The sequence below is a fragment of the Mustela lutreola genome, chromosome 2 (genome assembly GCF_030435805.1).
Source record: "Mustela lutreola isolate mMusLut2 chromosome 2, mMusLut2.pri, whole genome shotgun sequence".
Lineage (NCBI taxonomy): Eukaryota > Metazoa > Chordata > Mammalia > Carnivora > Mustelidae > Mustela > Mustela lutreola.
Window position 1 is genome coordinate 142,210,997 of NC_081291.1, and position 27,666 is coordinate 142,238,662.

At 39.2% G+C, this 27,666-nt stretch overlaps 1 protein-coding gene across 1 annotated transcript in view; it reads left to right on the plus strand.

Moving 5' to 3' along the window:
• The window catches only part of VEPH1 (ventricular zone expressed PH domain containing 1), a 247,870-nt gene that overhangs the window by 96,200 nt on the left and 124,004 nt on the right, over positions 1–27,666 (plus strand). Inside the window, 2 exon segments of the mRNA XM_059163672.1 lie at positions 20,021–20,050; positions 20,150–20,241. Coding sequence (XP_059019655.1) covers positions 20,021–20,050; positions 20,150–20,241 — 122 coding nt within the window.

The following is a 27,666-nucleotide window of genomic DNA, read 5'->3' on the forward strand; positions in this document are numbered from 1 at the left end:
GTGTATTTCAAACTTTTGAACATACCATCACATGACATATCTTCAACACCCCATCCTAGTCACTGCAATTTGTTTGCATATTTTTATTTACTTGTTTATTTATGCCAGTTAAGTTTAAATAAATTTGTTTATGTCAATGAGAAGTTGAGACTGTTCCCAATGAAAGTGTATTTGCTATGAGACCAAAAATAATGAACCCAAGGCAAAATCCAATATTGAGAGGTAAGCAGTGGGAGGATGGGGAACAGGGTACCAGAAAAACAGTATCAAACTCGCCTATCCAATCTCAGGCAAATTGCATTTTTCTGTTTATTCTCTGCCATAAGTAATGAAATAATACCCAAATATTTCCATCTAACTGTGCTTTAGGAGTTAAATCTCAGCTACCATGAATAAAACATCCTGGCTATTTCTTATGAAAATAAGTAGGTACAAAGAAAGATAGTCAGCTAGTGTTTAATTATGTAATGAGCAAATTATGTAATATAATGAGTAAATTATGGGGAGTTCAATTGTAGCTGATGTATAGTTCAACTGAGTTAAATCTTACCATAATGTTCCTTTCCTAGTGAACAAAAGCATTTTTTTTTCCTGGCAAAAGGCTCAAACGCAATTTCTTTCTCTCGCTTTCTTTTTTCTTTTCTTTTCTTTTTCCTTTCCTTTTCTCCTTTCCTTCTCTTCTCTTTTTTCTTTTCTTTTCAGGCCCATAATAATCATTTTTCTCCAAAATGGTTTCCATGATTGGACCAGGTCTGTGGTCACTTTTTTTTTTTAATCATTTTGTGATTATGCCACGTTTGCTAAACAGATATTGTGTAATTAAAAATGGGCTGCTTCTTGAGGTCTCTAGAAATGTTTCAATGTTAAAGGCCCCAGTGGTCTTTCAAAATGTTTGCTTAATTAAAGGAAAAGAAATAGTGGAACCATTGTTCAGGATAATCAATGAAAGGTCATTTACATGAAGGGACCATGTTATAGTGAGAGAAGAAATCCTGGCTCAGTATAATTCATTCTGGGTCCCTTGAGTCCACACAAAAGATTTACCTTTAAGAGGCTAAGTTCCCAAGCCCCCAGTTTTTAGGGAGTAAATCCAAACCATCGAACCTCTAAATCTTTTATCAACCCATCAAATAACGCTATGTTAGAAGCTCAAATTAGAAGAGACTTCTGCAAGCTTTCATATCTGTATTAGGGGGTCAGTGCAAAGAAAAGATGCTGGAAAAAACCCTCAGGACAAAGGGAGACCGATTTATGTTTTCCAAATATAATTGTGGCCACGCTGAATACTATTTTGGGGAAAAAATCATTTTAAAATTGGAACATTTTATTTGACAGCAGATCATGTTCAGTGCTTTGCCCTTTAAAAAAATCAATCATACTAAAAACATAATTTATTTGGGTATATTATTATCTCAAAAAGCAAGGCATAAAGGTAAGCTACCTTTCACATTCTCTGATTTCTATTTTAAATCCTAAGTCTTTTTGAGGAAGACAAAGTAAGTTCCACATTTTAAAAAAAGCCATAATTGGTTTATAAATACAAAAGTTATACTTTTTTAAAAAGAAGGGTGGAGTTTACTTGAGCATTCTGTGCCAAATGCATGCTGTTGTACTGTGTCCAATTGGTCCTTAATTTTTGCCATGTTACAAAATTCGAGGTTCTTTCCAAACAAAGGATACATCTGTTTTTATCAGCTGTTTCTTGACTTTTATTACTGGGACTTATTTTAAAATTGTTTTGCCTGGATGGCATTGTTTTACTTGGCATGATTTATTACTCTCCCATGTCCCCACAGAAACTACGTATTCCGGAAATAATGCAAACTAAATAAAAAATAAGAAGAAAAAAATGGGAACTCATTTCATTTACATTGGATTAAATGATCATTTATAATATGTGAATACATTTACATTGTAATAGAATTTTTATTTATGAATGGGAACAAAAATATGTTCAATTACTCTAAGCCGATATACGGAAAAATTGAGGTCAAAATTGATCAGAGGTCAAAAGGAAGAATTGAAGAATGTGACTTTTTGGAATGTTATTTAAAAAATCAGCTCAAAATTGGAGGATTTTCTGCCTAACTGAACATTAACAATGTTTTTATTTATTTATTCTCTACTTTGTTTCACAAAAGATTTCAAGCAGTTTTCCCTTTCAATGTTCTGTTAAAAAATGTATTGAATCTTAGCTTTTGATATTTATGAACTAAAGACATTTGATCCCTACTTACTGTGCAAGCATTTTGCATATATTTTTATGCTAATTTTTAAGGCTAGAAGAACATATCTTTGAGTAACATAACATTTAAAGAGTAAATTTATTAGTTGTACTGTTATCTTGGCATGTATAGATTACTGGATAGCTTGACAATTACTGCCTTGCCAACTTCAATAACTAACTTTTTGTGGGGTTGAAAATGTTAAAATAATAGGATAGTTTTACTTTAGACAGGAAAATATTGAAAAAGACTGGGGAATAATTGCAAAGAGCAAAATATCTAGATATCTATAGATAATGAGCTAAACTTGGCTCAAATCACTAAGAAAATCTTAAATTGTACGGTGTTTTTATTTAATCATGTAACATTTTAAAATTTTAAGCATTTTAAATTTTATTAAATTTAAATTAAAACATTTTAAAAAATTAAAAAGTGTTTTAAAAAATTTAAAAATTTTTCAGTAAAATGTAGAGCCTATTTCACTTCTAGGTAAACAGTTTTTGTAGTTGGCTCATATTTGCTGATATTGGGGTTTGGGACATTTCTAGATCTTCCAAAACTTTATCAATTCACAAGATAAGTTAACCAGGAAAATTTGAGGAGATATATTGCTTTAGAGACAGCTTGTTTTAGTTTTGTGATAATTCAAATATCCCTGCATTTGCATTTACCATTTTTGTTACTCAAACAGTAATAGCTAACATTTATTTAGCATTCCACCTGCCAAGCATTGTTCTGAATGCTTTGTTTTTTTAACCGATTGAATCCTCAGAGCTGCTGGATAGAGCAGGCACTGCTTATTAATGTTTTATAAGCCAAGACATAGAGAGTTAAGTAACTTACCCAAGGTCCATGACTGGCCATCACAGTGCCATAATTCAAACTCAGGAAGGAGCCTCCGAGCCCAGTTTGTGACCACCAATGCCTGCTCAGAAAATGAGGCATCGTTGTGTGAGCTTTACGTGCTACTGCCACCATTCTGTTCTCTGAGAGCGGAGTTTTCTCTGTGAATATTTATCCAAAGAAAATCTCTCATATTTATTGACAATTTGAATAGCCAATACTCTTCTTATTTTTGCCTCGCTAGTCTCTTACTTATCATTTCTATTTTACAAAGGAAAGAAAGATTTCAAGAGATTTTATGCAGTGGAACAATTTAGGTTGTTGCTTGAAGATATCTCCGAAAGAGCTACGAATCTCCAGGATCGGTCTGAGCAAAGGCTAGAATGGGGAAATTTCACACATTGCTCAGGCAGAGCAGCTGAATCCAACAGAAAAGCAACGCAAACAGGTCTCTTATGACTCGGACTCAGTTGCCATTTTGGATTTTCTAAAAAGAGTGATTATAAACTCACCAGGGAATAGAATTTTGGAATTTTATCTTAAAGGTTAATACCTCAAATTCCAAATAGAAAACAGAGTAGAAGATGCCAAAAATCTTCTAGTTAATAGGACAAAGAACCATAGACCATCAGCAAGTGCAACTTTACCTGCTCCAAGGTGATTCCTACCAATTAAAATTTTTTTCACATAAAAGAGTTGCAATTCTCATTCAGGGAGGGCTGCATAGTGTGGTATCCCAAACCAGATGGATCCCTTATTTTATTTTATTTTTTTAAATTTTTTTAAAGATTTTTATTATTTATTTATTTGACAGAGAGAGATCACAAGTAGGCAGAGAGGCAGGCAGAGAGAGAGAGAGGAGGAAGCAGGCTCCCTGCCGAGCAGAGAGCCCAATGCGGGACTCGATCCCAGGACTCTGAGATCATGACCTGAGCCGAAGGCAGCGGCTTAACCCACTGAGCCACCCAGGCGCCCTGGATCCCTTATTTTAATGGCATTTTTCTAACATCTTTTTTTCCCTTTTATATGGAGAACCAAGAAAGAAAGAAAAGGGGATTTCAGAATGTCAATGTTACCCGTATTTTCTTCATCTTCTATAAATACTGAGTTGTAAGCAAAAAGCAGATGACTATGCCCAGTCTTCAATCTACACACCCGAGTTGGGTCACATAAACAGAAATATCTGTAATGGGGAGAAGAATTAATATGTGGTGAAAAATGCAGTTCAAATGGATTTGGATGTGTAGTAAACTCCCACTTAAAGAAAATTTCAATTAGTTTAAAGACAATAAGAGACTTGCTGATGATGGAAAGTACAGGAAAAGACAAACTGGGAGATGTGCTGGAAACCATACTCCATCTGACCTTAGTAAAGGTGAACTAACATTTCTCTGTGCATGATTGCAATGGTTTATGCAAAGTCATGTGTTAACAATTTAGAGTGTCTTTCAATTCAGGCCAACCAAGGTAAAAGCAGGTATTTCCTTTTATAGGAGATCCACAAAGATCTGAGATTAATCAAGAATAGATCCTCCTACCAACCTACCGACCCATTTTCTCTCCTACCTTCCTTTCTTCCTTCCTTCCTCCCATCTTTCTGTCTTCCTCACTGATTTCATGTTTGTGGATTAACCCCCCAGTAAAATGTGTTTGTAATCCCAGATCAATACTCAAGGTGCTTCTGAGATCATCCACAGACCTGCACAGAACAGCAAAAAATTTGAGTCACCCAATTGAAATGGAACAAGGTGCTATTTTGCCTTCTTACTTCAGCTCTCATACAAATGTCTGTTCTTTTCATGGTCTATTTAGTGTCACATTTTTCTCGTCTTTGTCTTTTTTCCTGGTGATTTTGCTGTTTAAAACGTCCTACAAGTGTAGCACTGAAGTGCTGTCTAGTGTTTCCAAGTATAAGAAGGCTGTGATGTGCCTTATGGAGAAAATGTATGTGTTAGAACAAGCTTCGTCCAGGCATGAGTTACAGTACTGTTGTCTGTGAGTTCATTTTAAATGAATTAACAATATATATTAAGATGTCTTTAACACACATAAAACAAGGGTATATACTCCTCAGTTGATGAAGATGTATCACCAGAGGCTCGTGAGAACCTAGCCCTGTATACTAGAAACAATACTTCTGTATTTGCTAGTTCAGTGTTCACACAGATACACATACAGAGAGGGGGATATATGGGGATGTATCATCATATCACCAACAATGTGAGTCTATGGAGCAGAATCCTCTAAGCTGCAATAATTTCCCACCTTCTCACAAACGGCCAAATAAGTGACCAACTATCTCAATTTGCCCATATGCCTTTGATTAAGGGATTTCCCAGGATGAGGGACTTTCAAGTGCGACAGCTGGAAAATCCCAGGGCAAACTGGAAAGAGTTAGTCCCCTACTCTGGAATTTCTCGAAGCCAAAGAATTATGGTGGGGTTGGGGCCCATACAGACCCTTCAGATCTTGCTCTGGAGCTAGTAATCCTACCATCATTAGGAAAGAGACTTATAAAATACATATACCATTAAGCCCCCCTGGCCCCACTCATACTTCTAAGGGTTCATGAGCAAAACCTAAGGCCTCTCTGGCAACACTTGATTGAGAAAGCATTAACCATAAGTTCATTTGATTTACATTTCTAATGTTCCTGTGTCTCTTTGGTGTGAAGAGACTTCAGAGTTGAGCTGTGAAGAAATATAATGACTTAACCCAATAAAAAAGCAAAAATAGCAGATGCCCAAGAAATTAAATATGTCCATTCAGGCAGCAAAATATACTCTTTTACATTATTTTTCTGTACATTGACAAATGATAGAGGAGAAAAAGTGTGGACTTTAAGATTTAATCCACATTTACGAAATCAACAAATCCTCAACTTCTCTAAGATTTGTGGCTCTGTACAGAAGAGTGATTCTCAACCCTGTCTGCACATGAGAATTATCTGGGAGGTTTAAAAAAGTCCTATGCCTTAACTCCACCTATTATAATGAGATTAAATAAGAATGGGGGTGGGGTGTTACTGGCATTAGAATTATTCTAGAATTACACCACACACAAAAATAGACTCAAAATGGATGAAGGACCTCAATGTGCGAAAGGAATCCATCAAAATCCTTGAGGAGAACACAGGCAGCAACCTCTTCGACCTCAGCCGCAGCAACATCTTCCTAGGAACAATGTCAAAGGCAAGGGAAGCAAGGGCAAAAATGAACTATTGGGATTTCATCAAGATCAAAAGCTTTTGCACAGCAAAGGAAACAGTTAACAAAATCAAAAGACAACTGACAGAATGGGAGAAGATATTTGCAAACGACATATCAGATAAAGGACTAGTGTCCAGAATCTATAAAGAACTTAGCAAACTCAACACCCAAAGAACAAATAATCCAATCAAGAAATGGGCAGAGGACATGAACAGACATTTCTGCAAAGAAGACATCCAGATGGCCAACAGACACATGAAAAAGTGCTCCATATCACTCGGCATCAGGGAAATACAAATCAAAACCACAATGAGATATCACCTCACACCAGTCAGAATGGCTAAAATCAACAAGTCGGGAAATGACAGATGCTGGCGAGGATGCGGAAAAAGGGGAACCCTCCTACACTGTTGGTGGGAATGCAAGCTGGTGCAGCCACTCTGGAACAGCATGGAGGTTCCTCAAAATGTTGAAAATAGAACTGCCCTATGACCCAGCAATTACACTATTGGGTATTTACCCTAAAGATACAAACGTAGTGATCCAAAGGGGCACGTGCACCCGAATGTTTATAGCAGCAATGTCCATAATAGCCAAACTATGGAAAGAACCTAGATGTCCATCAACAGATGAATGGATAAAGAAGAGGTGGTATATATACACAATGGAATACTATGCAGCCATCAAAAGAAATGAAATCTTGCCATTTGCGACAACATGGATGGAACTAGAGCGTATCATGCTTAGTGAAATAAGTCAAGCAGAGAAAGACAACTATCATATGATCTCCCTGATATGAGGAAGTGGTGATGCAACATGGGGGCTTAAGTGGGTAGGAGAAGAATAAATGAAACAAGATGGGATTGGGAGGGAGACAAACCATAAGTGACTCTTAATCTCACAAAACAAACTGAGGGTTGCTAGGGGGAGGGGGTTTGGGAGAAGCGGTGGGATTATGGACATTGGGGAGGTTATGTGCTTTGGTGAGTGCTGTGAAGTGTGTAAACCTGGTGATTCACAGACCTGTACCCCTGGGGATAAAAATATATGTTTATAAAAAATAAAAAATTAAAAAAAAAGGAATTATTCTAGAAGCTTCTCAGGTACTCTAATGTGAACCCTGAGCTAAGTAGCACTCACAGGGGAGACGGCGTTGAGGAGAGGTCTCGAGAAGCTTCTAGGTTCAGCAGAGAAGAGCGCTATATCAACTGGTGATGCCTGCAGAGGGTGGAAGGCAGGGAAGCTTTCAGCACACAGGGCTGCACTACACACCAGAAGTGGAAACATTCAAACTCTGTAATCAGGCAACTCTTGATTCTCTCTTTGCTCAGCTGTTAGGACTGTCTCACCTGTGTGACGTTGGTCAAGTGATTCGCCCCTTTGTCATCAGTACCATCCCCTGATAGCCATTTTGCGAGATTTGTAGTTAAGGATTGAGGAACCACATGCCAAGTACCTGGCACAGAGTGAATGCTTAAGAAAGAGAAACTATCATCCTCATGACAGGCTCCCACATTTCTCATTTTTGACCGCTTTCTGAGCTGCATTCTGTGATCCTGACAAAGAATACCAGGGGAGCTTTATGAGGTGGGAGTAGAGTTATTTTAAAAACAAAATGAATAACACTGATAAAAATGAATGGTACGGCCAAGGCAATTTTGTAAGCACATAATCTAGTTCAGGGGTCAGCAAATGACTGCCTGTAGGCCAAATCTAATCATACCCGCTCATTTACTTATTGTCTGGAGCTGTTTTCCCACCACAGAGATCATATGGCCCCTAAAGCTAGAAATATTTACTATCAGGTCCGTTACAGAAAAAGTTTGCTGACCCTTGATTCTCGTTCATCAATTCTCAGTGTGGTTTCTGGACCCCTGAGACCCCGTCAGGGGATCCGTGAGGTCAAAGTTATTTTCACAGTAACACTCATACATCATTGGCCGTTCGCACTGTGTTGACATTTGTGCTGGAAAGACAAGAACCATGGCGGGTAAAACTGCTAATGCCTCAGCACCCATGCAGGCAAGGGCACCAACAGGCTTTTTAAGTTCTTTAGCACCACACCTTCACAGGAAAAAGCGAACAAAAAGCCAGTTTCACTTAACTCAGGGTTTCTTAGCTTTGGCACTATTGACATTTTGAGCCAGATAATTCTTGGTGGCGGGGAGCTGTCCCGCCCGATGTATGATGTTTATCAACATCTCTTGGCTCCATCCCCTCCGGACTGACTGGACAACCAGCCCTTCCTCCCATTCCCCAGGGTTGACAACCCAAAGTGCCACCAGCCATGTTCTTTTTTGTTTTTTGTTTTGTTTTACTTTTGATTTCTCAGTTTTAACTTAATACATGTGACAATATAGGGCACATAGGAATAGATAAAACTCAGATCAACAAAAACTCTCTGGGGTTGCCTGTGATGTTTAACAGAGTAAGGAGATTCAGAAACCAAAAAATTTTAGATCTGCTGCTCTCTCTTGTATTCACGGTGCATTTACGATGTGTATATCACAAAATCAAGGACCATATAACTGACGATAAGCAAGATGTAGAAACAAAAAAGTAGAAAAATATGTGTGTGAGGGGGCTGGGGTCTTTGGACGGGAGGGACTGTGGGTATCCCCAGCAAGTACACAACTTTAGAGGCAGAAAAGGCATATGTGACCCTGAGCAAGTTAGTCTTCTATTTGTGCCTTAGTTTCCTCCTTATAAAATGAAAGTGATCACAGTACTCCTCTCAGAGTATTATTGGGAGGATTTCATGAATAAACACATAAAAAGTGTGCCAAATAGGCTTGGCACTTAGATTAAGTATACCCTGTGGGTCAGCTATTATTATTTTTATAATAAATAGTTTGTCAGAAGGGATGAAGTCAGGCATGCAATTAAGGCGTACAGGTGCTGCTGACCTTACCCCCAGTGGAATGACTGAAAACAGAAAAAATGAAGTCACTGGCTCCCCAGAGACAAAATATCATGGAGTTGAGAAAGAAATCAGAATCTTCAAACCCCCTTCCTACCCTAACACCACACTTTCTAATCCAAAATCACATCTGTTACCCCTGTAAGGTACATGGACATTCTCCAAGGTTTCAAACAAACGATGTGAGGTTGGCTTGGTTTCATATGTTAGTTCCAGAGCAGTTATAATTTTTCGTGTTCCTGCACTGTGATTAATTTTCCCTTCAGCTCAATTTGGCTGCCAGAAGACCATACAGAATTGTATTGGTTTCAGAAAATACCCACACAGTCCCTTTCACCTTTAGGGAGACACATGCTTTAAAGAAAGGGCTTGTTAGGGACACCTGGATGGCTCCGTCAGTTAAACATGTACCTTTGGCTCTGTTCATGATCCCAGGGTCCTGGGTCCTGGGATTCAGCTCTGAGTCAGGCTCCTTTCTCAGCAAGGAGTCTGCTTCTCCCTCTGCCTGCCGCCTCCCACGCCCTGGCTTGTGCTCCATCTTTTTCTCTTTCTGACAAATAAATAAAATCTTTTAAAAAAAAGGGGGGGCTTGCTAATTTTTATAGTAGGAAGAATCCTTAATAAAACCATAAGGACACTTCTTGGATAAGCAAATGAAATGTTTGTGCCATGGTTTTAAAAAGTGCTGAAAGAAGAATCTGATTCTGAAGGTGAAGAGAGAAGTCACTTGAAATTTGAAATGACATTCTCTGTAGTAAAGTGCCCCACGTGCCAAATTTCATATCTTCCTAACCTCCCTGTATCGAGCATGACAAGTGTTACTATAGTTATTTTCTGTAGCTACTGAGAATGTTGAGTTTAGATTCTAAAATTCAGTAAAATCCAAATGTCACCTTCTTTCTGAGATCTGACCGCCTTACACTATTTTTTTATTTTATTTTTTCAGTGTTCCAAGATTCATTGTTTATGCACCACACCCAGAGCCCTCCTCCACCAGGCTCACCTATCCCATCATCCCCCTCCCTTCCAAAACCTTCAATTTGTTTCTCAGAGTCCCCAGTCTCTCATGGTTCATCTCCCCCTCTGATTTCCCCCTATTCACTTTTCCTTTCCTTCTCCTAATGTCCTCCATGTTATTCCTTATTCTGCGTGAATAAGTGAAACCATATGATAATTGACTCTCTCTGCTTGACTTACTTCACTCAGCATAATCTCCTCCATCCCATCCATGTTGATACAAAAGTTGGATATTCATCCTTTCCAATGGAGGTGTAATATTCCATTGTATATATGGACCATATCTTCTTACACTATTTAACATTGACTCCCCTCCCTGCGACTCCCCATCCTGCTTCATTTTTCTTTGACGCGTATTTCTTTTTCCAACACATGATATATTTTACATAAGTATTTTGTTTATTGTCTGCTTGCCTCATTGTGATGGCAGGGGTTTTTATCCTTTTCCTTCATTAATGTTTTCCTAGCTCCTGAAACTGAGCCTGGCACATGGTAGGGGCCCCCAAATTCAGGTTTTGCCTTTAAATGGGGAATGGAAAATGTCCCTGTGATGCATTGCATACTGTGAATTCACATATGGAGACCTTGCGTGAATGAAAGCATCTATGTTTCGCAAAATAACCTATTAGACTCAAGAGCATTCAACTGTCACTCTGCAACTTGGCAATTGTATGAGCCAAGGTATCAAATAGGCTGTCAGGAACTTGTTCCAACAACCTCTACTTTTTAGTCATCTAACATTCTTATCCTTTAATGAATAAATGTCTCTTCATTAGATGTCCGGCTCATGAAATCTTCCCATACACCCAGACAGAGCACTGTGACTGACTGGCTCTTAAGAAATAATTATTAAGGGATTGATTGGCAGCTGTACTCCACATCCCCAAGAGATGTGTTCCAGTGCAGTTGTACAAGAAATCCTTGAAAACCTAATTAAGTATTAAAGACTAGGGAACTTAACTACTTAAATCTGTTCTGTAATAAATACTTCTTGTAAAGCACAAAATTCCTTTGCAACTATATATTTTATTTATAAAGTCATATTTTGGCATATAGGTTTTGCTTAAATGAGTGAAACAAGACTTATACACTGGGTGTAGGCTCTACAGACTCAATTCTGTGCCAGGCTGATGATTGATGTTGAGAAAGAGCCCCTTTAGGAGACCTGACTGGTATATGCAACCATTAGTGAATTATAAATGGAAGGGGGAATTGAAGTCCCTCCAAGGCAGAGTCCACCTCTTCACCTTTGTCATCTAGAATCTAGCGCAGGCATATTTTAAGCATGCAATATCTACCTGGTGATTAAATTAAACATGAATACGCAAATAATCAAATGCAATCAAGTACTAATGAAATTCTTTAAAAAGTCTATAACGCAGTGAAAATTCAGACAGAAAAGGTCAGTAGGAATGGCTTCATGGAGGAGATAGGGTAGAAGTTATGTCTGGAAAGAAATTAAGGCTTAAGTGCTGGAAAAAAGGGTAGAAGGGAATATCAAGATAGAAAAGTAATTTAGACCTGTACACCCATCACTCAAAAGGATTTGGAACATCAATTTCCAGCAAATGTTTATTTATAATTATATATATTTTCTACTAGAGTAACATATTAAACAGTTTTTAATACATTAAAAAAGGATTTTAAAGGAGGAATTAAAGATGAAATAAACCATATATTTAAAATTATCTTTATTAATTGTATATCATCATTTATATTGGGTACAAATATATGGTTCAACTATCCTTTGATAATTTTGAATTTCTTGGCTAACTTCCATTCATGTTGGATTAATCATGGTACCTCATGGTTCAGGAAGAGATAGATATAGGAGACCTATCAGCTAAGACATTTTGCCTGTTTTGTACTCATGCCTGCATTATTCATATTGTCTTTCATCTTCTGTTTCTCTAAAGGAACTGAGTTTACTCATTTGTGAGCATTAACTTGACTACAGGTAGATAATATGATCTGGTCACTTGACCAGGCACATAGAAGTCATAACATGTTGAAAGATGCTTAAAATGAACAAATGAGTGAAAATACCCTGGGGAGAGGAGGTAAACGTTGCACACCATGGCACCACCTGACAGAAGGATGGATCAAGGGTGCCACTGACCAGCCTCCCCCTTGCAGGCAATTACTGAATCACAGACCTGGACACTGCCCTGAGGAGGACACAAAGTTGGGAAGAGTGGATGCATGGAGTGAGATCTTCAGTGGTAGTCAAGAGGTTTTGACTTGACAAGATAGGCAAATGAGTCTACTGATGTATTTTTTAAAATTATTTTTATTAACATATAATGTATTATTTGCCCCTGGGGTACAGGTCTGTGAATCGTCAGGTATATGTATTTCACAGCACTCACCACAGCATATACCTTCCCCAATGTCCATAATCTAACCACCCTATCCCCTTACCCCCCAGAAACCCTCAGTTTGTTTTGTAAGATTGAGTCTCATGGCTTATCTCCCTCCCAATTCCATCTTGTTTCATTTTTTCCTTCCCTACCCCAACAATCCCCTACCCTGGCTCTCAAAATCCTCATATCAGAGAGATCATATGATAATTGCCTTTCTCTGATTGACTTGTTTTGCTCAGCATATTACCCTCTAGTTCCATCCATATCATTGCAAATAGCAAGATTTCATTTCTTTTGATGGCTGCATAGTATTTCATTGTGTATGCGTGCATGTGTGTGTGTGTGTGTATAGACACCATATCTTCTTTATTCAGTTATCTGTTGATAGACATCTAGGTTCTTCCCATAGTTTGGCTATTGTGGATATTGCTGCTATAAACATTTGGGTGCACGTGCTCCTTTGGATCACTACATTTGTATCTTTAGGGTAAACACCCAGTAGTGTGATTGCTGGGTCATAGGGTACCTCTATTTTCAACCCTTTGAGGAAATTCCATGCTGTTTTCCAGAGTGGTTGCACCAGCTTTCATTCCCACCAACAGTGTAGAGGGTTCCCCTTTCTCCACATCCTTGCCAACATCTGTCATTTCCTGACTTGTCAATTTTAGCCATTCTGACTGGTGTGAGGTGGTATCTCATTGTGGTTTTGATTTGTATTTCCCCAATGCCGAGTGATGTGGAGCATTTTTTCATGTGTCTGTTGGCGACTGGATTTCTTCTTTGCAGAAATGTCTGTTCATGTCTTCTGCCCATTTCTTGATTGGATTATTTGTTCTTTGGGTATTGAGTTTGGCAAGTTCTTTATAGATTTTCAATACTGGCCCTTTATCTGATATGTCATTTGCGAATGTCTTCTCCCAGTCTGTCAGTTGTCTTCTGGTCTTTAGACTGTTTCCTTTGCTGTGCAAAAGCTTTTGATCTTGATGAAGTCCCCATAGTTCATTTTTGCCCTTGCTTCCCTTGCCTTTGGTGATGTTTTCAGGGAGAAGTTGCTGTGGCTGAGGTCGAACAGGTTGCTGCCTGTGTTCTCCTCAAGGATTTTGATGGATTCCTGTCTCATATTGAGGTCTTTCATCCATTTTGACTCTGTTTTTGTGTGTGATGTTAAGAAATGGTCTAATTTCATTTTTCTGCATGTGGCGGTCCAATTTTCCCAACACCATTTGTTGAAGAGACTGTCCTTTTTCCATTGGACATTCTTTCCTGCTTTGTTAAATATTAGCTGACCATAGAGTTGAGGGTCTATTTCTGGGCTCTCTATTCTGTTCCATTGATCTATGTGTCTGTTTTTGTGCCAGTACCATACTGCTTTGATGATGACAGCTTTGTAATAGAGCTTGAAGTCTGGAATTATGATGCCACCAACTTTGGCTTTCTTTTTCAACTATCCTCTGGCTATTCAAGGGTCTTTTCTGGTTCCATATAAATTTTAGGATTATTTGTTCCATTTCTTTGAAAAAAATGGATGGTATTTTGGGAGGGATTGCATTAAATGTGTAGATTGCTTTTAGACATTTTCACAATATTTGTTCTTCCAATCCATGAGCATGGAACATTTTTCCATTTCTTTGTGTCTTCCTCAATTTCTTTCATGAGTACTTTATAGTTTTCTGAGTACAGATTCTTTGCCTATTTGATTAGGTTTATTCATAGGTATCTTATGGTTTTTGGTGCAATTGTAAATGGGATCGACTTCTTAATTTCGCTTTGTTCTCCCTTGCTCTTGGTGTATAGACATGCAACTGATTTCTGTGCATTGATTTTATATCCTGACACTTTACTGAATTCCTGTATGAGTTAATAGCAGTTTGGGAGTGGAGTCTTTTGGGTTTTCCACATAAAGTATCATATCATCTGCAAAAGGTGAGAGTTTGATTTCTTCTTTGCTGATTCATATGCCTTTAATTTCCTTTTGTTGTCTGTTTGCCAAGGCTAGGACTTTTTTAGTACTATGTTGAATAACAGTGGTGATAGTGGACATTGCTGCTGTGTTCCTGACCTTAGTGGAAAATTTTGCAGTTTTCCCCCATTGAGAATGATATTCACTGTGGGTTTTTCATAGATGGCTTTGATAATATTGGGTATGTATCCTCTGTCCCTACACTTTGAAGAGTTTTGATCAAGAAAGGATGCTGTACGTTGCCAAATGTTTTTTCAGCATCTATTGAGCGTATCATATGGTTCTTGTTCTTTCTTTTATTAATGTATTGTATCACATTGATTTGTGGATATTGAACCAACCTTGCAGCCCAGGAATAAATCCCACTTTGTTGTGGTGAATAATCCTGTTAATGTACTGTTGGATCCTATTGGCTAGTATTTTGGTGAGAATTTTTGCATCTGTGTTCATTGAGGATATTGGTTTGTAATTCTCCTTTTTGATGGGGTCTTTGTCTGGTTTGGGATTAAGGTAATGCTGGCCTCATAAAATGAATTTGGAAGTTTTCCTTCCATTTCTTTTTTTTTTTTTTTTTTAACAGTTTCAGGAGAATAGGTATAAATTCTTTTTTAAATGTTTGGTAGAATTTCCCTGGAAACCCATCTGGCCCTGGGCTCTTATTTGTTGGGAGATTTTTGATGACTGCTTCAATCTTCTTACTGGGAATGGGTCTGTTCAGGTTTTCTATTTCTTCTTCTTAGTTCAGTTTTGGTAGTTTATATGGCTCTAGGAATGCATCCATTTCTTCCAGATTGTCAAATTTGCTGGCACATAGTTGTTCATGATATGTTCTTATAATTGTTTGTATTTCTTTGGTGCTTGTTGTGAGCTCTCCTCTTTCATTCATGATTTTATTAATTTGGGTCCTTTCTTTTTTCTTATTGATGAGTCTGGCCAGGGGTTTATCAATCTTATTAATTCTTTCAAGGAACTAGCTCCTAGTTTCGTTGATTTGTTCTACTATTCTGTTGGTTCATTGATTTCTGCTCTGATCTTTATTATTTCTCTTATCTTGCTGGGTTTAGACTTTTTTTTTGCTGGTCTTTCTCCAGCTCCTTTAGGTGTAGGACTAACTTGTGTACTTGAGACCTTTCTTGTTTCTTGAGAAAAACTTGTATCACTATATACTTTTCTCTCAGAGCCACCTTTTCTGTACCCCACATATTTTGAACAGTTGTGTTTTCATTTTCATTTGTTTCCATGAATTTTTAAATTTTTCTTTAATTTCCTGATTGACCCATTCATTCTTTAGTAGAAAACTCTTTAGCTTCCATGTATTTGAGTTCTTGCCAACTTTCTTATGGTTGAGTTCTAGCTTCAGAGCATTGTGGTCTGAAAATATGCAGGGAATGATCCCAATCTTTTGGTACTGGTTGAGACTTGATTTGTGACCCAGGATGTGATCTATTCTGGAGAATGTTCTATGTGCACTAGAGAAGAATGTGTATTCTGTTGCTTTGGGATGGAATGTTCTGAATATATCTGTGATGTCCATCTGGTCAAGTGTGTCATCTAAAGCCTTTATTTTCTTGTTGATCTTTTGCTTAGATGATCTGTCCATTTCAGTGAGGGGTTGTTAAAGTCCCCTACTATTATTGTATTATTGTTGATGTGTTTCTTTGATTTTGTTATTAATTGGTTTATATAGTTGGCTGGTCCCATTTTAGGGGCATAGATATTTAAAATTGTAGATCTTCTTGTTGGTCAGACCCTTTAAGTATGATATGGTTTCCTTCCTTATCTCTTATTATAGTCTTGGTTTAAAATCTAATTTATCTGATATAAGGATTGCCCCCCCCCTGCAGCCTTCTTTTGATGTCCATTAATGGTAATCTTGTAGACAGCATATCAATGGATCTTGTTTTTTTATCCATTCTGATACCCTGTGTCTTTTTATTGGGGCATTTAACCCATTTACATTCAGGGTAACTATTGAAAGATATGAATTTAGTGCCATTATAATGCCTGTAAGATGACTGTTACTGTGTATTGTCTCTGTTCCTTTCTGTTCTATTACTTTTAGGGTCTCTCTTTGCTTAGAGGACCCCTTTTAATATTTCCTGTAGGGCTAGTTTGGTGTTTGCAAATTCTTTTAATTTTTGTTTGTCCTGGAAGCTTTTTATCTCTCCTGCTATTTTCAGTGACAACCCAGCTGGATATAATATTTTTGGCTGCATATTTGTCTCATTTATTTCTCTGAATGTATTATGCTAGTCCTTTCCGGCCTGTCAGGTCTTGGTAGTTAAGTCTGTTGCCAATCTAGTATTTCTACTGGCATATGTTTCAGAACACTTGTCCTGAGCTGCTTTCAGGATTTTCTCTTTGTCACTAAGACTTCTACGTTTTACTACTAGATGACAGGGTGTGGACCTATATTTATTGATTTTGAGGGGGGTTTCCTCTGTGCCTGGGTTTTGTTGCTTGTTCCCTTTGCCATATTAGGGAAATTCTCTACTATAATTCAGTCCAATATGCCTTCTGCCCTTATCTCTCTTTTGTCTTTTTCTGGGATCCCAATTATTCTAATAGTGTTTTGTCTTATAGTATCACTTATCTCTTGAATTCTGCCCTTGTGGTCCAGTAGTTGTTTGTCTCTCTCTTGCTCAGCTTCTTTATTCTCTGTCATTTGGTCTTCTATATCACTAATTCTCTCTTCTGCCTCAGTCATCCTAGCAGTAGAAGCCTCCATTTTTTTATTGTACCTCATTAATAGCTTTTTAAATTTCAACTTGGTTAGATTTTAGTTCTTTTATTTCTCCAGAAAGGGACTGTATTTCTCCAGAAAGGGATTCCCTAATATCTTCCATGTATATATGTATATATAACTGGTGAATAGAACAGAGCCACCCACTTGTTTTGGGGTGTATTCTGGTCTCTTAGAAGAAACCACCTCCCAAAATTTTAAAGAAAGTAAACATATATATGCAAAAATAATGGTAAACATAATGAATAGATGGAATATGACTGTGAAGATGAAAATTTAAAAAGATTATAAAAAGGAATTGATAAAATAATTTGGTTGGAAAAGAAAAAAAAAGAGGAGAATGTGATCAGGCTGAAGACTAGAACAAAGCCATGTGCTAGATTTAGTGTGTATTTTAATCTATTAGAAGAAATTGTACCCCTAAATTTTAAAGAAAGAAATGTATATGTGTACAAAAAAGTAAGGTTAAATACAATGAAAGGATAAAATATGACTATAACAATGAAAATTTAAAAAGATTTTTTAAAGGTATTGATAAGATAAAATAGTTAAAAATGTTAGAAGAAGAAAGAGGAAAAGTTAAAAATGTAGATTAAGAAAAAAATAAAATTAAAAAAATTTAATTGCAAGACTAAAGGATCATGGGGAAAAAAAAGCCATGAATTCTATGCATTGTTTTCCCCTAGCTCTGGAGTTCAGCTGTTCTCCTTGATTAGTGAGCTTGGTCTTGGCTGGATGTTCTTGCTGATCTTCTGGGGAAGGGGTCTGTTGCAGTGAGTATCAACTATCTTTGCCTGAGGCCGAACTGCACTGCCCTTGCTGGGAGCCAGGCAAAGTAATCTACTCAGGTTTGCTCTCGGGAGCTTTTGTTCCCTAATCACTTTTCATAGAGCTCTGGAGGACGGGAATGTAGATGGCGGCCTCCCATTCTCCAGTCCAGAGGAGCCAAGAGCTCGGGGCCCCACTTCTCAGTGTGCCTTCAGAGAAAAGCTGTCAAACTTTCCCATCTCACTGATCTCCAGCCACATTTCAAGCTCATCCATCTTGTGACTGAGCATTTCTGTCTCTGGCACATGGCCCCTTTTGGAGTCTCCAAACCCAGCAGATTCCTGCTGCGCCTTCCTGTACCACTCCTCCTGGAGGAGGAAGGAGGTGTCTCTCTGGATCTGCCACTTGTGGGGTCCCTGCTCAAAAAGCAGCAGCCCAAATGTGCCTCAGATCGTGGTTCAAGGTTACCCTGAGCTGAGAGCTCACTCCTCTGCTCTGTCTCTATAACCGGCTTCCCCACTCCAATACCTGGCAGCTCTGTCACACTCATACACCCCTGGTCTTTCTGTGACCCCACGGGACCCGAGACCACACTGTCCCCATGAGGGCTCCATCCCTGCTTAGCCTCTGGAGTGATGTCCAGAGGAGCAGACTTCAAAAAGTTCTGATATTGTGCTCTGCTGCTTCACCACTTGCTGGGAGCCAGCCCCTCTGCCACCATGGTCTATCTTCCCGTTGGTTCGGATTCACTTCTCTGCATGTCCTACCTTTCATAAAGTGGTTGATTTTCTGTTCCTAGAATTGCTGCTCTTATTCTCTTCAATCCCCTGTTGAGTTTGTAGGTGTTCAGAATGGTTTGATAAATATCTAGCTGAACTACTGGGATCTAATGATATTTCAGTCTCCTAATCCTCTGCCATCTTGCTTCCTCTCCCCTTTTGATGTATTTTTAAGAAAGGAATAATGTTTGTTACTCATCATCAGGAAAAAGGTTAAAATCTCAAAGAAGCCAATTCAGAGGCATTGTGAATGAGACATTATTTAGCTTTAGCTTGCTCTCTCAGCTCCCCGTAGAATCATTATCTGCTGGTCAGGGAACTGTGTTTTTTTTTTAAATACAGATTTTTTTTCATTGTTCTTTAGTTCCCCTCCAGCCTTAACTGATGTATAATTGACTAGTACAATTGCAAGATATTTAATAAGTACAATGTGATGATTTGATATACATATTCATTATGAGATGATTCTCCCATATAGAGTCAATTGATGCATCCATCACCACACATATTTACCTTTTTTGGGGGGGAGGTAAATGAGAACATTTAAGTTCTACTCTCTTAGCATATTTTAATTATATAATACAGTGTTATCAACTATAGTCACCATGTTATACATGACCTTATTCAACTTATAGCTAAAAGTAAGCTTGCACCCTTTGAACAACCTCTCCCTATTTCTCCCACCTACCTAAGTCCCCTCAGGGTTCTCTCAGTTAAACTTCAACATTTTTTTTTGTTTGTTTGTTTGTTTCTGCATATAGATGATACCACATGGTATTTGTCCTTTTCTATGTGGCTTATTTTACTTAGCATAATGCTCTCTAGGTTCATCTATGTTGTTGTGAATGGCAGGATTTCCTTCTTTTTTAATGACATGATTATGGATAAATAGTATTCCATTGTGTATATATACTACATTTTCCTTTGTCCGTTGATCCTTTTATGGACACATTGGTGGTTTCCATGTCCTGGCTATTATGAACAAATAATGCTACTATGAACATGGGAGTGCAGAAATCTCTTTGGGATAATGATTTTGTTTCCTTTGGATAAATACCTAGAAGTGGGATTGCTGGCCATAAGGTAGTTATATTTTTTCATTTCTTGAGGAACCTCCATACTGTTTTCCATTGTAACTGTACCAGTTTATGTTCCCACCAACAGTGCACACTGTTTTTTATTGTTTTTGGCAGGAGAGAGCCAGGAGCTGCCTGCCTTTCCTGGTGAGTCAGTTGGCCAACATGGAACATTCGTTTCATCATATTCTCCTGCTGGAGATTAAGAGTATCACTGATGCTTTCTCCTCCATCCTGGGCCCTCAGAGCAGAGATATCTTCCGCATGAGCAACAGCTTCACCACGATTGCCAGGCTCCTTACCCAACAACTGGAAACTGCCAAGGCCAAAAGCAGCAGGTGAGCAAGAGCTCCTGTGTACATCAGGGACATGTCATAAACCTATGGAGGTATAGCACAGACAGTAGGCAAACCTCCCAAAGAAAACCAAACCCACTATCTCAATGCAGAATAGCTTCTGAGTAAATTATAGCATTTGCCAGAATTTTTTCTAAATTTGTGAAAACCAGAGTGAAACAAACAAAAATTTCTAAAAAGTGCACAAAATGTGACAAAGGAATAAGAATATAGTACAAATAATGCTTATATCACTCATTTAGTCAAGAAGTACTTCGCAATTGCTTGCTTTTACCAGGAATTCTGCTAGAAGCTAGACACATAGAGAGAGATAAAACATATTCCTTATACCCATAGATCTCACTGTCTAGTAGAGGAAATAAATATTTAAGTGGTAACTAGAGAATAGTGGGAAGGTCATGCTTAATCAAGACATGGTCATGGAGTATGGGGACACAAGGATAGGGATATCTACTTCAGCATGGAATGAAGAGAAATAGAAAACTTAGGTCAGGGAAGGCTTCCCAGAAGAGATAATATTTTGAACCAAGTCCTAAAAGATGACCAGATTGCACCAGGCTGTCTTTTGGGCGGCATGTGAAAGAGAACAACACTTTCTAGAAACAGAAGTCATTTTGTATGGGTAGGGTATGTGTTAGGAGGGTAACATTAGGTAATGCAAATGAAGTGGTAGGCAGAGACTGCAGGATGGTGGGCTTGACACCTTCCTAAGGAGTTTGAATTTTACTCTGTAGGCTAAGAAGTATTGTGGGGTTTTATACATGGCAGGATATTATCAGAATCCATGCTTCAGGAATCCACTGATTCCAATGAAGAGAATGTCTCAGGGAGAGGTGGACTGAAGTCAAGTCCAGTGAGGGAAGGACAGAAGAGTGTCCATGGGAAATTATTGAAAATTGTGATGAATGAACCGCCAGTGATATGGGTGTAAAGAAAACGGAATTCCTGGGGTTGAAGAGAGAGAGTAGATACAATGCATCAAACTGGCCAAAGTTTGTGGGAAAATTTTTGGAAAAAAATAAAGATCATGTAAGATTAAAGGAGGTGTTATATTTTATTTTGCTATATTTTGAATAGGGAAGCACTTGGAAAGTTTTATAATCCTTAGAAGTTAAAAAACAGTTTCCAACATGTAATCTTATTTGATCCTCATGACTGCTCCACAAGGTAAGAAAAGCAGATATCATTCCTATTTTACAAAAGAAAAAATACTTCTAATTTTGAGGTGAGAGGTGTTAAATGTCTTCCCAAGGTTAAACAGTAACAAAGTGATAGAGGACAGACTCAGACCTTATCTTCACACCATGGACTGGAGGGTATTCGGTTCTAGAACAGGGCCAGGGCTCATTGGAGACCAATGTCAAATTTTGTGAGTTTTGGGGATATCAAATGATGCATACCATTTCCAGTGTGAATTAAGGAGTCCAAAAACATAAGAAGTGAGTAGTTAATCATCAGGGTCACTTTACGCCCACTTTGGCACAGTCTTGTGGTTCCAAGGGACCTAAGACACCATCCCTTCCCTCAAAGGATTCACAGTCAGGTATGCGACAGGATTTTGGTAGAAGTGCATACAACGGGCTGTGGAGCATGAGAGATGTACTGACTGATAGCCAGGAAATTATAGAATGTTTTAGAGAGAAGGTGAAATTTAACTTCATTCCATATTTATTGAGCAGCTTCACGGGCCAGGCATTTCTCTAGGTACTAGATGAAGTTGCACAGGATGAATGAGAGTTTTTCAGAAAAGGGTAGAAAGGATACTTTAAATACAGGGAACAGCATGGGCAAAGTTAGAGGTTTAAGAGTGTGTGACCCAAACTAAGGAAAAGCCATTGATTCACTGTGGTTGGAGCAAGTACATCAGGGCAGGGTGGGAGAGTAAGCTGAAATGTCAGGTGAAATAGATTATCAGAAGCTTTTAGATGCTGTGTCAAGAAGCGAGGCGTTCATCCCTTCAGCAATGGAGGCTTGGAAAGGTTTTAATCCAGAGAATGATTACAGCTCCTAACAGAGTAATTAGCAGATAGGCACTTGATAAATATCTATTCCCTGTAGGACCAGGGAAATGAGGAAGCGACTAAAGCTGTGGAGCACTGAATGGATTTGGCTGGAGCAGCAAGATGGCTAGAGAGTGACCAGGATGGGATCACTGGAACCTTAATAAACAGGCTCTTTCAGCTCTGAGGGGAGCCTGAACTAAAGTGGTAGTGGAGGACCTAAGAAGGCAGGGAGTATCATTATAATGAGGAGAGCAGAATTATGAGGAACTGATTACTAACAAGAGGTAGGGCAACGAGAAGGGGAAGATTATGGATAAAGCCCAGAGATACATAGTTTGAGGGACTGCATACTCATGGAAGATGATGCTAACAACCATGAAAAGAGGAGCAGGAGGGAAGCCCAAATGGAAGGATCTCTTAGTCCACTCTACACAGAGAGTATTATCTGACCAATAGGGTCATCAAAGTCAGCAATAGCTATTCATCCAAAAAGACTGCTTTCTTCTAAGTGCCCTTTTGCACTCACAGACATAGTTTTGATCTGTTGTTGGCTGGTTCAATACATAAATGCCTACAAACCGGGGTTTCTAATCTTGGTACTATTGAAATTTAGGCTCATTAATCCTTGGTTATGGGGTTGTCCTGTGCCTTATATAATATCTGCCAGTATCCCTGGACTCTACCCAGTAGATGCTGGTAGGAGTCCTCCCCCTCAGCTGTGGCAACCAAAAATGTATCCAGACATTGCTAAGTGTCCCCTGAGAGACAAAAATTGCTTACACTTGAGAACTGCTCTTATATATATATATTCTATTCAAAAATAGTATTTTTACAGATCCATGACTGGCCTAGCAACAGCCTAAACACAGCGGTATCCAAGAAATCCAAGGCCAGCATCATGAAGGGGTGATTTGTCATTTGTATGCAAGCACAAAGTCACTGTTGGCCAATTTTCATGATGATGTGGTTTTAGAAATTTGGTTTAGATCCTGGAGACATTTTGAATTCTGTGCATAGCCAGTCTGCTTATTTCTTCGTCCAGTGATGAGCGATGTGTATATCAGATGTGAAAGCTTAGGCATACGTTCTGGCCAGTGTTCTATATGATCTCTATTGCCTCTGCAAATTCAAAGTTGCAAGAAGCTAGTTGGCATCTGCAAGAGTATATATGTGAAAAATATTGACATAAAGGAAAAACACGTTACACAAGGGTGTTACCTTGGGCATTCTAACAAGAAAATTCATCCTTAATAAATAGGCCCAACCCAGTTAGCAATAAAAAATTCCCCCATGAAAAGAAGATTTTAAGATACACACACACGCATATATATAGCAGATTTTAATCTGCTAATGTAATATATACATTAGATTTTACTATTAAAATATGAATCTGTAGGTATGAGAATGCATTTAAGTTTCTCCTCCTTTTATTATTTTTCTGGGGGAAAAACACACAGAGAGAAATTAAATGCAAAGAAATAAAAATGTCACCACTCATCCCATGTACCACCACCACCACCATCCCCACTGCCTCTACTTTTCTCGATTCAAAATACTCACTTTGCCAGTGTTCAACACTCACTATCAATCTCCTTCTAATTGATTGTAATTATTCAGTGGGAACCTCAAAACGCTGGTGTGGACAGCCAGCCTTTGATATTAGCTGCTCATCCTCTATGGGATGGTTGCTAAGGCTTCTCTCCCAGCATCTTTTTCCTGAATAGATTTCACTGTGACCACTTAGCTTTAGTAATTTTAATCTGTGTCCCCAAAGAAGAAGTGTCTACACTTTTGTCTCAAGCACCCAGCAAAGTGTGATCCTTACAATTGAAGGGGATATGAATAAGTGAGGAGAGTTTGAAAGAAAATAAAAGATGATAATATTCAAAACAGATGTCATCTAATTTACAAATCTGACACATAGCCCAGCAGGCCAGATTTTAGACTTCAGGCCAAAAATACAAGATTATCAGAAGAAAAACAATTAGCATCCTAGGGAGAATGAAAAACTGAAGCAGACAGGAGCCTTCTTTGTGCCAAGTCATTCTGAATTAATTGGGTGAGTTTTATTAGATGCACTAGGTAACACACTTGCACTTTTCTTATTTGCATGTTTTCGAGAGAACATTTATATCTACACAATAAACCAACAGGAGAGCCAAGCAAAGCATTTAGATTTTGAAACTAATTCTGGGGAAGCGAAAAGAGGTAACAGCAATTACGGATTAAACCTGGTGATTCACAGACCTGTACCCCTGGGGATAAAAATATATGTTTATAAAAAATTAAAAAAAAAAAAAAAAGGAAAGTGACAAGGTAAGAGAAAGGATCTAAACCTTTCAGAATCTTGGGAGCCCTGGGTAGCCTTCTGGGCAGCCACTAACCATTGAACCTTATGCCAGCCAGGACCCAGGGGATGCGTAGAAGGAGAGTGTGAGCTCCTGGCAACTGTGTGCCGGCCGAGCATTCAGGTGGTCATTGGACTAGAAGACACCTTTGCCCAGTGCATGTGGTTCCAGGGAGACTGCTCTAATCAGGCACCAACAGATTTGGGGACAGTTTGTCACAAGTTGTCTTAGTAGGTGGTTAGGCTCAGACACCAGTCGGGGATGGAAACTTGGAGGGATGGAAATTATGAAAAGAAACCGGGGTTGGCAGGGGGTCAATAGGCAAATTGAGCAAAGACAGGATGAAAGGATGGCAGTGGGAAAAGACCTAGGGAAAGCAGAGGACAAGGAGGAAGGGCACCTGCACACAGCCCCAAATCCCTGGCCTGGGTGGGGTGTGTTGGGGGGGGGGGGGGATTTACAGTTTGCTCCAATCCAGTTTTCAAACCCTAGCCAAAGCCTTCAAGTTGTGGGGGGAAAAGAGCTGCTTATAAGAAAAGTTTTAATGTGAAGCATGTGGCTAAAGCTTTCCCAGACCTCTGGCTTGGTTCAGTGGGTGGTATGTTGTTTTGTTGTTTGGGTGGTAATGATGGCAGTAGTGGTGAGATTTTTTTTTTTTTTTAAGATTTTATTTATTATTGGACAGAGAGAGAGATCACAAGGAGGCAGAGAGGCAGGCAGAGAGAGAGGAGGAAGCAGGCTCCCCGCTGAGCAAAGAGCCTGATGCGGGGCTCAATCCCAGCACCCTGGGATCATGACCTGAGCCGAAGGCAGAGGCTTTAACCCACTGAGCCACCCAGGCACCCCAGTAGTGGTGAGATTTTGCGTTGATTCTTTGTTTTTAAGAATCAAGTCCAGGGGTTGGGGGGAGGGGGAATGAAAGGTAAATTATGGCCAAAGCAAAAGTATAAATCTAATTTTGATATAAATAGAAAGAGATGACACAATGGAGAGAAGGCAAAAAAACCAAAAACAAACAAACAAAAAAAACCCACAACAGTGTGTCAGGGAGAATGAAGAGAAAACAGAATAAGGAGATGATGTCCTTAAGGAATGACTCTAGGAAATCTATCCTTCTTGGCGTGTCCCCAGAGTTTTGGTTTATCCTAAATTTCATGCAATAAACATCAAAGAAATGGATTACAGGGAAAAACCAGGGATTTGAGTCGGCGCGTGGCCTGAATGTGTAACCAAGCAACATGGCCTGCAAAGACTCTTTTCAAAATGTGAGACCTTTTGCTACCTGTGTTCCAGAGTTCCCATCTTGATACCCTGGGGATCACGTCAGAGCCTAGGTGTACTACACAGTCCCTGAAGGCATTGCTCAAGAGGTTTTGAGTGGTGGCTTTTTACTGGGTCCACAACAGAAATCGCAGAGAGCGGGGACCAGGTTCTTTCCAACTTTGCAAAAGAGGATGTTATCCTTAGATCTGACCATGCCTTTAACTAGCTCCTACCACATGACAGATTTTGTGCTAAGGGCTTTCAACTACGTTATACTGTTTAATCCTCACAACTGCAAAGTGGTATGTATTAGGATGACAGAGGCTTCCCGATCAAGTGTAATGGAGTGAATCTTGTGGGCAGGCGAAAATACAGGAGCGAACTCTATCCAATCCTTACTCCCCTCTAGGTCCTTGGTAGCTCTTGCAGGGGCAATAGTGCAAATGCCCAGACATCAGCTCATAGAATTTCCTGCCATAGTCCAGTAGATCTCAAGTGTCAGCGTGGATGAGATTTATAGTGCTCACAGTACTTCATGGATAATTCAGAAAAATGTTAAAGGATTGTCAAGGGTGACTTTGCCTACTCCTCCCTAAAGTGATACTTCCCTAACCTTTATCATTATCTTCCAGAATGCCCATTTCCTCCCTCCTTTCCCTTTGAAGGTTTCCCTTCTCTAAGACTCCATTTTGGTACCACTTCCCCAGTAGGTGTTCCCCACCCATCCCTGCTTACTCTGACCTTCTCTCCTCTGAGCCACTACAGTTCATACCGCCATTCCACACCCCTGCACCCAAGGTCGCGCCCTGAAGTGTTAGCTATCTTTCTGTGGGCCCCTCCAGTCCCCCCCCCCATATTTGAGAGAGCTAATATTCACAGCCTGTGCTCTATAGAAGGAAAACAGAGTCTTAAAAATGCTTATAAGAGTTCCTACCTTTTTTAGGCAAGACATGTTTTTACAAAGAGAAATTGATTCTTTGAGAGCAACAGTTATATGAGGAAGTTCAGGATCATAATTAAAAACATCTGATATTCTGGTCAGCATTGCCCCCTGCTTAGGAAAAGCTGAATGTAATTTCACCCCCACCAAGGTAACCAGAGTTTTAATTAAAAAACATCTTTTCAATCTAGAGAGTTCTACACTGGCCACTGTCTAAAAAGTGAATTTTAACAGCTATTTGTGGCAGTAGCTGTGGCTGTTTTGCTCCATGCACAGGGAAGGAAGGGCTTTGGGGTTTTTCGCCCCTCTTCTCACCGAGGAGATTAAGTCTGACATGTGGTACCATTTATGTTCCATGTGTTGTTCATTTACTCCACCATTTGTCCTTCCTTAAAGCAGCATTTATGGTGATGTGAAGGTCCGTAAAGGTATTTCAGGAATTCGTTTATCAGCAAGAGATGGAGGTGGGAGACATCATTATCAGCTTTGGAGACAATGAAGCAGGCCCAAGGAGGGTGAGGCCCCAGAGGGGCTGTCTCTGAAAGTGTGGACAAAGAGAGGTGGAAATGGGAGGCGGGGCAGCCCTGCTAAGGAGTGGGAGCCTGGGCAATTGCAGCTTAGGCAGGGGATCCTGGCCTGTAACACAGAAGTGTTTAAAAACACAAGATACACCAAAAAGGGAAAGAGCTTTTCATCAAGCTCCTACGGCTTGGCTTCCTATTTCAAACAAGACAGGAAACACCAAAGCTTTAGCCTGGAGAAAAGGAAAAAGTGCACTTGTGGAAGAAAAAGTGGGAAGGACTTGACCCTCTATAGCCTTTTATAGGAGAGGTAACCCTCTCCAGCTCCTTTT